Source organism: Heterocephalus glaber, unplaced genomic scaffold (assembly GCF_053883595.1).
Source record: "Heterocephalus glaber isolate CG9 unplaced genomic scaffold, H.glaber_assembly_v1.0 deba00001457, whole genome shotgun sequence".
NCBI lineage: Eukaryota > Metazoa > Chordata > Mammalia > Rodentia > Bathyergidae > Heterocephalus > Heterocephalus glaber.
In genome coordinates, this window is record NW_028258305.1 from 42,497,501 (window position 1) to 42,511,194 (window position 13,694).

Here is a 13,694-nt window from a genome sequence, read left to right on the forward strand (position 1 = left end):
GACCCCATCCAACTGGAACAGGCGACCATACGGGGTGGCAGTGGTCAGAAGAGGGTGGTTCTGCCACTGGGACCCAGGCCCCAGGTCCACATGCATAGGTCACAGCATAAACAGACACCTGTGTCACGACAGCAAGAGACAGCCCTTCCCACTGTCTGTACTAAATGCTTTGCTCTTCTGAAGCTGCCATCAGCGGCAAGGAAGATGAAGATGTATGAGGCACTCGGGAAGGAGAGGCACGGAGCGTGAGGACAGAGAACGAGAGATGAGCTGTAACAGCTTTTTCTTCTCCAAATGTTTATGATGAAAGCCCTCCACAAGGCCTCTGGGCTTTAAATACCTACATGCTGCAGTGGCTATTTTTAACAGGACTGTGCCAATTTTGCACTGCCATCCTAAGGGCGGCAGAAGGATTCTAAGTGGCTCTGCTGGCTGCTGGACATTTTTACATAGACAGCCATCACTGTAGTGAGGGCAGGCACAATCAGTATTAAATGTTTCATGTGCTAGCTGCACATTAGCTGTAGGCTCAATCTAGGATAAAGTGACTTTTACTTGCTGGAGTATACTTTATAGTATGTCAAGGGCCTTTACATAATCAGCATGTAGTGTCTAACCTAATTTAATTTTATTGTATAAAATGATCGTGGAAATGTATTAGTTTGCATTCTGCTTTTTACACTAGGGTAGTCTGATTTAAGATTCACCAGGGCTGAGGACACAGTGGCACAGTGTCTGCTTAGTATGAGCAAAGCTCTTAGTTCAATCCCTACCAGGGGGGTAGGTTCTGGGCTTTCTGGACCTCAGCATCTTGCCAGCACCATGTGAGCTTTTTCACTCTAGTTCAAGGCCCTATCTTCCTGGCCTGGAGGGGGTCTTGGGGGGCAGTGGGAGAAAGGAGTTCAAGCAGTGGCTCAGAGAGCCAGGGACGTCAGCCAATCTGTCTGCGGCCAGTTTTGGGGTTTTTTTGGTACTGGGGATTGAACTCAGGACCTTGCACTTGTGAGGTAGGTGGCGGAACCACTGAGCTAAATCCCTGGGCCTGTCTTCGGCCAGTTCTGCAGCAGGGGTGATGGCTGTGGTTGATTTTATCCGAAAGGAGCCAGGAAGGTATAGTTCTGGGCCTGTGAGCCGAAGATCCTACCTAGCAGGATTAACCTGGAAAGACCAGACAGGGAAAATAGGAAGCAGGGAGACCATTATTCCTAAGGCTGCTGTCCTCGTCGGAACAAGTGAGAGCAAGAATCTAAACTAAACAAAAGGCAGGAGCAGTGGGAGGTAGGGGATGGAGAAAAAGACTTGTGGAGAGCAGGACCAGCAGGACTTGGGAATGGCGGCCTGAAATCCACTCAGTGCTTGGCCCTGTCAGTGACGCCGCCAGGGCCATCTCAGAGTTCTCTGGACACTGGGCCTCTATGAACTGTGGCAGGAAAGGGGAGGCGAGCCCCTTCTTCTATTGTGGCAGTAATACAATCCTGGAAGGGGACATCTGGGAAACACAGAAAAAGTAGCTACAACACCCACCCAACAACAATAACGAAGAGAGACCCTGACCGCACCACTCACAAAACAAATCCTCTCAACATTGGGATATATTTTCTACGAACTGCGACTTGTTGTTGAGGCTCACTTTTTAATTTCATTATAAATACTTTGTATATAATTATGCAGCCTATTTTTCATTTCCTCAGGCATTTTTTATTTTAGGTAAGCATTTTTATGAACACCATTTTTATGATTAGGTAACATTTTATCAAATGGTATACACCATAATTTACTGAACTCTGTTCTTGTTGAGCCCTTTATTTCTACTTTTTCATTATTATATAAAACACCATAATAAACATCTTCATGTATAAGGGAAGACTGTATTTAAGACTGATCCCTTGGGATCAGGCAAACAGAAATGGAATCGCTAGTCAAAGAGCATAAAGAATTTTGAAGTTCTTGACACATATCTCAGAAGTGCTTCCTAGAAAGTTTCAACCAGTTTGGACTCTTTCCTCTTTTTTTTTTTTTTTGGTACCAGGGATCGAACTTGGGTCCTTCGCTTGCAAGGCAGGAGGCGGAACCACTGAGCTAAATCCCCAGCCCTGCACTCTTTCTTCCCATATAGAAGTGCCTCCCTTTTTGCCATTTGTGGTTAATTCTGGAAAGATTTGGTTTTGTACTAACTTGATAAGATGAGAGCTTAGCATTTCAAGGCTCACCTCCAAAGACAAGTCTGTTGAATATTATCCCATGGTGGTGACAGCTTCTAGCACCATCTGCAAGCTGCTTATTTGTGATCTTTGCCTCAGACCCCTTTTTTTTTTTCAGACAGGGTCTCACCATGTAGTCCAGGCTGCCCTCAAACTTTTGGCAATCTTCCTGCCTCAGCCTCCTGAGTGCTGGGCTTACAGGCATGCACCACCACACCCGGCCAGACCTCTTCTTCCTCCTACACCACCCCCGAAGTATTTGTTATCCTCTACTAATGTATGAGCTTGAATCCACTGTCTTGTTGTTTGATAATATTTATTTTTCACTTTTAAGATTTTGATTCTTAGCTGGGCATATTATGCATGCCTGCAATCCCAGCACTCGGGAGGTTGAAGCAGGAGGATTGCTGTGAGTTCAAGGCAAGCCTGAATCACAGCTCAAGACCCTGTCTCAAAAAATCAAATAAATAAATAAAATAAAATTTGATTCTTTTTTTTACATCAAAATATTTAAATTTTAAACAGCTAAATTTATTGAGCAGTCATTTTCTTTTGACTTCTTTTCTCTTCCAAACATAGCCTTTCCCTCTCAGAAGATTAATAAACTGCCTGGGATGTAGCTCAGTGGTGCCACTGCCTGCCTCCCAAGTGCAAGGTCCTGGGTTTGATCTCCAGTACCAAAAAAAAAAAAAAAAAAAAGAAGATTAATAAATAATTTCACTGACGTGCACTTGGAGCCCCTCCTTGGGCCGCCCCGCTCCTCAGTGTGTCAGTCACGCAGGCCGCAGGGTTCCCCCGGCAGCGCACGCCCGCCCAGCCACTCACCCGTAGCGGTGCCGGCCCACGTCGCGGATGAGCCTCTCGGAGAGGTAGGCCCCGATGCGGTCCAGCTTCTCCGGGGCCGAGAGGGCATAGAAGGTCAGTTTCTCCATGTTGGTCTTCACCAGGCCATCCTGCGAGAGAGAGGGTTGGAATTCGCCGTGGCAGACTGTGGAGGAAGGGCTTGTGCAGGGAGGTAAACACCACCGACCGAATCAACACTGCCACAGGCCCGGGACCACCAGGACCATGCTGGCTGTCAGACTCAGCCAGGGAGGCCCCTTCCCCTCCCAGTCAGCACTGCTGCCACAATGAGTACATAAGAACAGTAAGTGCAGAAATACAGGCATACGCGGGTATGCAGGTCCACGTGCGAATGTGTGTGCGGCTGAGTGTGCACACACGGGCATGGGTGTGGGGATGAATAACGAGCCTTCGTTAAAAGCCACTCAGTTAGGATGTGTTGGAGCCGAGTCATAAAGAAGGGGCCCTGCAGCCGTGGGGAATTCTCCCCAGGTCTCAGATATATGATTGTCCATCAAGAAGAGACCACAATTCCCAGAGAGCAAGTCAGGGACGTCAGACCACAGCCCGTAATGCAGCCTGGGCCTCCCGTGCGGTGCGTTCACACCAGACGCCAGCAGCTCCCAGGGGCGCCTGGGGAGACACCGGCCTCCTAGCCAAGTGCAGCCAACCTGGAATCTCCTATCAGCAGAGGCAGCGCCCAGGGGGCCTCCCCGAGGAGGAAGAGGCAATGCACCCAACAAACTCCCAGCCTTCCCCGAAGCCTGACTGTACCACACACCCCCAGCCTTTGAGTTGCTGCAGCCAAGCTTTCGGGGGCCAGGGCCCCGACATGCCCACAGAGGCCTGAGGGGTGACAGTCGAGATGCCGCCAGCTGTGTGACCTACCTCGGGATCCTCAGGGAAGATGTTGTCAACCAGCCTCTTGTACCTTGGGCGAAGGGCACCACAGCAGCCACACACACCTGGAACGGAACCAAAGACATCCGTGAGCAAAGCCCCTTGGTCAAGCGGAGGAGGCCTAGACACCAGGCCAGGGCCAGCACAGCCCAGGCAGAAAGCAGGGCCTCGTCCTTCTGGTCCGGGTCTCCCACTGCCATGTTGTGGCAGGCTAGCCTCACTCCTTTCCTGGGGGACATGGCAGTGGAATGTGCAGGGGTGCAGCCCGGCCTTGGAAGAGCACCAGGTGGGGCGAGGCTCCGTGGGTGGCTCACAGTAAGGCCATGTGCACACTGGCCCCAGTGCACACGTGCGTGTACACACACACTCACACACACTTCTGGGACAGGACTGACTGTGCAGCTGCCTCTTGCAAGTTCAAGTCCTGGAAAGAGGGACACAGCACGAAGAGGGGCGTAGGCCCTCCGACTCCTCCCTCATTTGCTCCCAACCTTCCGTCTCTGTGCCTCAATGTCCCTTCTTGTGACCACTTCCAGGGCAGAATGTTATGTGAAACTCTAGCGAGTTAAGGTGAGCATTACTGTTAGCATCTGAAACAGTATTTTTAATGCAGCACGACTGTGATATCTGACAAGTGCAGTGTCTGAGGGCTAGGCCGGGGCCAGGGCCATCCAATGCATGGCTCTCCAATGTGCAAAATGAAAACCTAAGGACAATGTAGCACGTTGGCATGGAGCTAAATTATTCCACTGCAATGGCTGAGATGAATTCCTTCTGGATCTTTGGTGATGGCGATAGGAAATTATTAATGATAAAAGGAACCTGGCAAAATAACTCTAGGTGTAACCATAGAAAGTTTAATAATAAAGGAAACCCAACATCTGGGAACAGCTCTCCTTCAACCTCTCTCCATGCACCCTGCCCCCCAGCATCCTGTCCACCACCCACTGCAGGGTGCAGGCAGGGAGGTCAAAGAGAGGCCTGGGAAAGCCTATCCTCCAAAGAGAAAGGAGAGCTCTTCACCCCTCCAATTCCCAGAGAATTCTGTTTGTAGAAGTGTTCTACCTGAAATCCAAATGTGCCTGTGGGTCATTGAGAAAAGAATGAATTCCTTCAGTGGAAATTATTTCAACCACACAAGAGCTATACACCAGCGAGAAACAGCTTGGGGTGCTCCAGGTGGGTGAGGGTGTAGGGTCCCTGCCAGGAGGAGGAAAGAGAAGCTCTGTGGGCTCTGGGGCAGATGTGGGGATTAGGAATGGGAGCCTCTGAGATACCAAGGGCACCCAGGGCCTGGGCACTGAGCATCCAGTAGTGACCTGCGACCCCGAAGCCCCACCACCGCTGCAGGGAGGCTGTGTGGCCCTCAGCTTCTGCCAGCCTCAGGCTCCTCTGGCTGCCCAGCCTCCGGGTCTGGGTGGCATCTTCTCCTCCCCACCTTATTCCCTGGCCCCTGCTGGGAGAAGGTGTTGGGGTCTGTCTGGGTGGCACCTGGGTTATACCTCATAATGAAGGGATAGGCAGAGAGAGAGAGAGAGAGAGAGAGGGAGGAAGAGAGACAGAGACATACATGCACAGAGAGAGGTGGTCCCCTTTGGGACTCAAGCCCAGGATATAAGCCTGTGGCTGTCTTGTCCCCTACCTGATGTGGTTCCCAGGATGCTTTCACCTAGTGCCCAAGTGGAACATGAACCAACTTGTTTAATCTCTACAACAACTTTACTGCATGGGTACTGAACATCCCCATTTTACAGATGGGAAAATCATTGTATTAAGGGGTTAAGTTACCTGCCAAGAGCCATACAGTTCTAATAAATGGCACACCAAGATTCGTACCCTGAAAAGGAAACTTGAGAGGCCATGGCGTGCTACACTGTATCAAGGATGCACAGGATCCCAAGGGCAGCACATTTCAGACCAAGCATGCAGGTGGGTGCCTGGAGCTCTTGGTCCTTCGGTTTAGGTCCGAGGAGCAGCCTGAAGCTCCAGATTCCCACTGGGCCCCAGGTGCAGCAGACACCCTGGCCAGTGGCCACACCTGGAGTCAGCAAAGCCAGGACATGGAGACCATGGGGTTGGGGTCAGGAAGGCAGGCTGAAAACGCAGCCCTTCCAGTTTCTCACTGTTGACTGAATTACTAACCTAAATCTCCATCTCCTACATATAAAGAAAAACGGAGATGATCATGGTTCCCACCCAGGGATTACAGAGGGTGAGACCCACTGCCAGGTCTGCCTTTCCCAATTCTCTGAAGGAAAGACATGGAAGACTAGCTGAGGGCCACATGGCGCAGGGCGAAGAATTAGGTGTCTTCTAGGGTAACAGGGAGGCCTGGCAGCCTCCTGTGGATGCTCCTCCAGAGGCGGGATTCCTGGTGGGGAGCTGCATGTTGGGATGGAGGCTGGAGGGGGAGGCAGAACCAGGGAGGACTGGGCCCTGAGAGGAGCAACAGAAGAAGCAGGACCCGGAGGACGGGGATGCAGGGGCATGTTAGATGGCAACACCCAGCAGGCAGCTGGCGAGGAGGGTGAGGGCTCCCCAAAAGGACCAGGCCTGAAGCCCCAAGGTCCCCCACCTCTGGACATGACCACTGCTGCTCACTGCTGATTCACTGTCTATAAAGCTCTAAAGCAAATGTTTGATTTAGTTTGCTTTATAATCTCGAAGTTAATGTGTCTAACCTCTGCAGTAGTAATCAACCTTCTGACACGACCAGAGACTACGTAGGGACAGAGGACAAACTCCTGGGCCCTTCATCTATTACTCATTTAAAGCATAATTTGTGGAGTTTTTTCCAAGGCAAGTGGGGACTTAAAAAGCAGGTTTTGCTTAAAAAAAAAAAAAAAGTGACTTCACTTAGGCCTCTACCTACCCGACAGGTGACTTAAAGATCTCCCTCCTTTATGACCTTACCTTTGGGTCAGACCCTAGCTCAGCTTGGCACATTGGCCTGCTGATCCTTAAGGGAGTATCTGCCCGAAAGTTGCAAAAAGGTTGCTTAGTCCTGAATTTACATAACCTGTCTCACTCCTCTTCAAGACAAGAGATTTTCAGAGACATTCAACTACCAGTGAACACCCGGAAGTCCCCAGTCGTTACCCTAAACGCATGGGCACCCCGGACTCCAGCAGAGCCACAAGACAGACTGCCCCAAGCAGAAGCAATCACCGCCTGGAGACCGATGTCCTCCCGAGCAGCACGGCCTTCTCCCGGGGGCCGCCTTTCAAAACCAGAACTGAGATAACGCCAACCTCCGCCAGCTGCCTCTGCTGACCCATGAAGGCTGGCCTCACCTCTGTGAGCAGGCCAGCCCAGTCCTTGTCTTCAGAGCAGTGTCCCCATCAGCTCCTTGAGATGAAGTCCCTTCCCCGTTTTCTCTTACTTTCTAACTGCCTATGCCTCTTGCCGGCGTGTTCTGAAATTCTTTTTCTGTGACAAGAGTCAAAAACCTTTCCCGTGGACTGAGTCCAGGTCGCCATCTCCTCCCTGGGGGAGCTCTCGACTCCATCTGGTAATGTTTCCGCTTGGAGTCTAACAGCAAGGGCTCCCTCACCCCGAGCCCTCTCTCCTGCAGCAGAGCAGTCCAGCACAGGGACGGTACAGACAGGGACAAGGGTTGGGAGGTCCAAAGGGCAGCAGACGGGAGGGCCTGGAGGCGGGGGAGACCCAAGGCTGTGGGCACAAGATGTTCAGGTGGCAGGGCCGGGCACCGTGGAGGTGAGACACCTGCCGAGCCTCCCAAGGGCTCCACTCGGGACCCTGCTCTCCCTCCTTTCCCTCGCCAAGTCCTTTGTGCGGCTGGCGTCAGCCCATCCAACCTTTTACCATCGCTGGTCAGGCCGTTATTTCAGAGACCCACCCCCACCCCAAACTGTATATTCCTAAGGTCTCGGGCTCTTCCGGCCTCGCCTCTGTACAGTATCCTGAGCCCAGCAGGACTCCGGGACATGGGCACCACACGTCTCTTCAGCTGCCTTTGATCAGTGTTGACACCCAAGGCCACTGATTTCCTTTCAATAAACATCAACTCCATTATCCCCCTTCACCAAGAAAAATGTCTTTTTGCTCAAAATAGTTCGTATTTATTTTCACAGCTTTACAAGCTCCCTGTAAAGACAAGGGCTGGACTCAGTTATTCCTACCAAAGCAGATGGAATTCTTTTCAAACAATTTACAATAAAATTAAGCCACTAATGGCCAATTTGAATGAATTGGAGGAAATGGAACAAAGTTCAGAGAGAAAGGCGTATCCACCTCCATCCAGGGCCTCCGATGAGGACCAGACCCCGTGGTGCACTGACACTAATTGAACTCCAGCAGTCTGCACAGCACTTGCTGGGCAGTGGGCAGATTTGGCCCTGAAGGAGCTTATTCTCTGAGGAGCCGAGACCCACAGGCATGTACAGTTGGTAATGTGTCACAGGGAACCCAAGGAGTCCACATAACTGAAGAAATCTGAGCCGGGTGAATCTAGGCAGGCTTCCTGGAAGAGGCGAGACCTGAGCTGGACTCCCAGGGATAGACAGTGCTGGTGAGTCCTGGGGAATCCATGGGCCACAAACAACTGGTCAGTGGAGCAACACTTAAGAAGACCGAAAAGGTTCCCCCTCCTCTTTTTCCCCAGCTTCTAATTTAAAAAGAAATTCACGCTCCCTGGGATAAATTTGCAAAACAAGGGGAACAAAATGTATATACACATCACTTATAACCACATCTTTCAGAAATAACTATTAAAATTTTAGTGTTTTTGCGCTAGTGTTTTGTTTCTGTGTTTATACATATTTTAAAAATATATGGCTAAGCCTGGTGTGGTGGAGCACACTTGTCATCCCAGCACTGGGGAGGCTGAGGCAGGAGGATCGGCATGAGTTGGTGGCCATCCTGGGCCATATAATGAGTTCAAAGCCAGCCTGAACTACATAGTGAGACCCTGTCTCAAAAAAAAAATGTGGATAAAACTGTGATCATACAGGATATTAAAAGTAATTTTCTTCTTTTGTGTTTACCTTCTGTTTTTCAGAACTTCATTTTAATGGTGACTCATTATTCCACTTTCAGCCAGACTCTGATTTATTTAATCATTCCCTGTTGCTTCCAATTTTTCATTACTCAAGTGAAGCAACCATTTGTCCTTGGTAACCGAAGCCAGGTACTGCGTGGACAGAGTCTGCTTCTGTCTCACTGGTGACAGGGAAAAGCAGAGCGTGTGGCTGCAGGGCTGGTGCAGTAGGGAGCCTGGGACAGGAGACACCAGGAGCAGGTGCTGAGGAAACAGAATTTGCGATCCAGTTTCCAGACAGAGCTTCCCGGAAGGGGAATGAAGCAGCAGCTGGTTCTTCCCAGGGAGGCAGACAAACCAGTAGCTGTCAGCAGCCTGACCTTTTGGAGCTCCTGGGTTCCAAGATGCTTGCTGCTTCCCGGGCAATCTCAGCTAATCTGATTGCCACCTTAATTGAGGATGGGAATTTAAAAAGAGAGAAACATGTGCAATTGATTTAATGTCAGGGATTGGATTCTTTACTAACCGTAGGCTTCCCTAGGCTTTGGTATCGCTTTTGAAGCAAGTCATGGGTAAAGATGAACAGAATGTTTTTCCATTCTCTGTCTCCTGGGACTACTAACAGTAGGAAAAATTTATCTCAACCATGTTCAGGGGCTGGAGAGCCTGCTGCAAACCCCAGTCCTTACTCTGACAAGCCCAGAAGTGGAGGCAATGTATCCAAGCCCCAGTGGGCCTTGGTCTACTCATCTGCAGAATGGGGGAAAAGGAATCTGCTTCACAGGGTTGTGGTGGAGTCTGGACAACTTAACACAGGTGAAGCTTAGGCCCGTTTTTGGCTCAGGATTAGTACCCAGTACCATTAGCTTTCACCACCACCAGTTGGTATTACTATCCTAATTAATTATTAAATGAAGATATTTTTCCCTTCTTAGGAGAAAGAAAATGGACTAACAGGGGAAGAACGGCCCCTGTAGCCTTTCATGTGCATTTTTATTCTTGGAGTATAAAAGCACAAACAACCGTTAAGAAATCCAAGTTCAAGTCTGGATACCCCGTCACCTCTCGGGTGCCCAAGGACAAAGCCCCACAGGGAAACACAAGAGGAGGCGTCGCTGTGACCAGCAGTGGCAGTGAACACGTTTCGAGCTTGCCTGTGCCAGATATTATGCATTCTTCCATTCAGTTTCTACAGAGAGTCTCTGAGGTTGACAAAATTATTCATGTTTTACAGAGGGCTCCAAACCAATCTGGTGGCTTGTAACAATGAAAGAACGGAGGCCTCTGCCTGCAAACACCTGATATTGTTGCTGGGTAAAAACGGAAATGGAAACACGTTCAGCAGGGATACAGAACATATAATCAGGGCCATATGAATTAAACGTCATACACACACAGCGAGGTTGCTGCGGAAACTAGAGACAGAATGGGAAAGTGTCAGAGGAGACTAATTTTGAACATTATTTAAAAGAGAATTCCACTGCGCTGTGAGAAAAGGAAGGCTTTCTATGTAGGAAAGGGTGGAATAAAAACACATCTCCTGAGTGTGCATTTTGTGCCTAATTTGAACACTTTATATTAGAAAAAAAATGCCACAAGGTTATATTGTTACCGTTCAAGTGAGAAAACCAAAGCTCAGAGAGGTTAGTTAATTCAGCCAAGATTACACAGGGAGCAAGGAACTGAGCCGGGGAGGACCCCTGACTTTGGAGCAACGCTGAGAGTAAACACGCCAGGCAGGGATATAAAGAAAATGTGCTCGAGCAGGAAATGACAAATTCCAGGATGATTTTTTTAAAAATTCATCTATAACCCATAAAATCTGAACCACCTCTGTGGATTGGACCGATGTCAGGTTCCTTGTACGTACTGATACGGAATCACAGTTATGTGGGATGTTAACACGGGGGAGCTGGTGCAGGGTACATGGGACCTCCCATGCACTTCTTTCAACTATCTAGAAATTTGCAAGTCTTTTACAGTCGAATGCAACACAGGCAAAGCTGCTTCCTCTGAGGAATGGTGGTGGCTGGCAGAGACCTGGACTCGGCAGCCTGATCTGCTCGTGGGGCATAAGTGCGTGCCCAGGGGCACCAGAGCCTGGCCTGCCTGAGCACTGACGACCAGCCTCGCCCGGGGCAGCCCCAACTGGAGCGAGGGAGGGAGGGAGACAATCTGCCAACGCTCAGGCTGAGCCTTATTATGGTTCCCCATGGTGCCACGGGCCACCTGGGTACAGGAAGTGTCATCAGGGCTCTCTGGGTGGACAGGACAGGCACAGTCAGTAAATAAACCACAAAGAGTCCGAGTGCACTGATGATTCTCCCAGAGACTTCAGTGAGGGTGCAGCCACAGGCCAGGCTGTCAACAGGGTCTCCTCGGCGAAGGAGGATCTGGGCAGAGCCTCGCAGGACCTGGGCCTGGCAGGTGGAGGGGAGGGAGGGGGAGTCTGGAGAAGCAGCACTGTGTGCACAGGGGCACAAGGGGAAGTGACTCTGGAACCCAAGCTGGCCCAGGGGTCCTTGCAGGCTCCTGGACCCTCAGTCTCAGTGTTAGGTGGGCATCCAATCAAATATCTGGACTGCTCAGATAATAGTCACAGAAGGCCATTTCCAAAGAATGACCCTCCCTATTGTCCCTCCAAGTAGCAGTCGTGCTGTAATGCAGACATAGCTTTATATTTTACATCAGAAAAACCTGCCTTCAAATTCAGCAACACTGGGACCATGGCCTCGGGTTACCCAGGCTCCCTGTCAGTATCCCCGTCTGTGGTAGGGGAGCAAAGCACCCGGAGTGAGCTGACACACGTAGGTCCATAGTGAGGGCTCACTATTCCTTTTGTCCTATTCCTCTGCATTTTTCCTGATGTTGAATTGTCATGATTATCATTTTGAATGTGTGCTTAAGGTTCCAGCGAGAAGATCCACAATAATTTCTGAATCGTCTATATATTCTGTGATACTTATCTTGTTTACACTTTCACACCATTAAAAATAACATTGGTAAGAATGTTATCCAGCTTTCCCTGGATTATTCCTTTAGCACAGATTTCCAGAAGTGAAATGAAAAGGTGGGAACATGTCTGAATGCCCTCTTCCGGGACAGGATGCACCCGAGGGCAGCTGGAGAGGAGCAGTTCAGTGGGCGCCCAGGCTGTGAGGAGCCCCACTGCCCAGGTGAGGAGCTCAGCCTCCAGCCGGGACGGCAGTGCCTTCCTTGAGGACTTTAAAAAGAAACCTTGAGAGCTTTTCAAGAAGAGCTGCAAGAGGAGAAGACCAGTGTACTAGGAAGAGTAATTGGGCTGGCTGAATTTGCACTTAGAGAGAAGACAAGGGGAAGCACCACCAGAAGGAATAGGAGCCAGCGCATAAAAAATTAAGGACCAGCCAGGGGTGGCTGCACACGCCTGTAATCCCAGTAGCTTGGGAAGCTGATGCAGGAGGATTGCAAGTTCAAGCCAAGCCTGGGCAACTTAGCCAATCAGTGAGACGCCATCTCAAAGTAAAAAAGTAAAAAATAAAAAAGGGCTGTGGCTCAATCTCCAGCCCCCGCCCCCCCAAAAAAGACCAGAGCCAGGGCTGAATCGAGGAGAACAGAAGGGAAAGGCCAGGTGGGCCAGGAATAACCACCCCGGCCATAGCTGACAGCACAGAGTAGGAGCAAAAGCCAAAAGCTTGGGACTGGTGATAAACGTGACTACTCCCTGCTACCCCAATTCCAAGGGTGCTTCCATAGCCACACGGGTCCTGGAAGCTGGATTAGAACTCATCTCACCAGGGAGGAATGACAATATCAACAACCCACATGACCAGAGTGAAGTGCTAGGTTTGACAGCGACCATGAGAAACAAGGTGAATGAGGCCAGTCTGAAAACTGCTCAATAAAACCAATGCACTGCAAAGCTGATTCAAAATCTGGAGGGAAAACAATGGAGAGGAGGCTTCCAGCACTGGCACTCTGTTCTGTAGGTTCTCACTAACCACAGGCACAGACACACTGCCACCATGATGTCTGCAAACAAAGGCACCCTGAGTAAAACTTAGCCAGCTGGTTGAAATGTATCTGAATAAATAATTTAAGTGCAAATCTCACTGGTATAATTTGAAGACTAGGTGATAACACGGAAAAATTCCTAGGATGGAGTATTTAGTGAAAAAGGTACACTGTAGTTCCCTTTTATCCACACATTTGCTTTCTGTAGTTAACTGAGACCAATCTCCAGCCAAAAAATATGAAATGGAAAACTCCAGAAATAAAAAAAAATCCCTAAGTTTTAAATTGAGTGACATACTGAGTAGTATGATGAAGTCACACAAGGTCCTGCTCCATTCCATCTGCGATGTGACCCATCCCTCTGTCCACATATCCACACTGTATATGCTATCCTCCAGTTAGTCACTTAGTAAGTGTCTTGGTCACTGAGATCAACTGCTACATCACAATACCTGTGTTCAAGTCACATTTGCTTTACTTAATACTGGCCCCACAGTACAAAAGTAGTGATGCTAGCAATTTTATTAATAATATATTGTTATAATTCTATTGTATTACTAGTTGTTATCATTAATCCCTTTTGGGCCTAATTTGTAAGTTAAACTTTATCATAGGTAGGTATGTGTCTTAAATTACTTGTCTCATTGCTGAAACAAAATACCCAACACCCAAAAGAGGAAAGGTTTATTTCAGCTCACAGTTTGTAGAGGTTTTGGTTCATACTTGGCTGGCCCAAGGCAGGGCAGCATGGGACAGGA

General features: G+C 49.4%; 1 protein-coding gene across 5 annotated transcripts in view; it reads right to left on the reverse strand.

The window, feature by feature from the left end:
- The window catches only part of Efr3b (EFR3 homolog B), a 70,149-nt gene that overhangs the window by 40,850 nt on the left and 15,605 nt on the right, over positions 1-13,694 (reverse strand). For 4 of the 5 annotated variants that reach the window (XM_087216593.1, XM_087216592.1, XM_087216594.1 and 1 more), the window contains exons 2-3: positions 3,933-4,009; positions 3,027-3,154 (exon numbers count right to left, since the gene is read on the reverse strand). In XM_087216593.1, the coding sequence (XP_087072719.1) occupies positions 3,027-3,154; positions 3,933-4,009 (205 nt within the window). Of the gene's footprint in view, positions 1-3,026; positions 3,155-3,932; positions 4,010-7,237; positions 7,500-13,694 lie in introns of those variants that run through there. The other variant, XM_087216595.1, reaches the window with a different exon arrangement.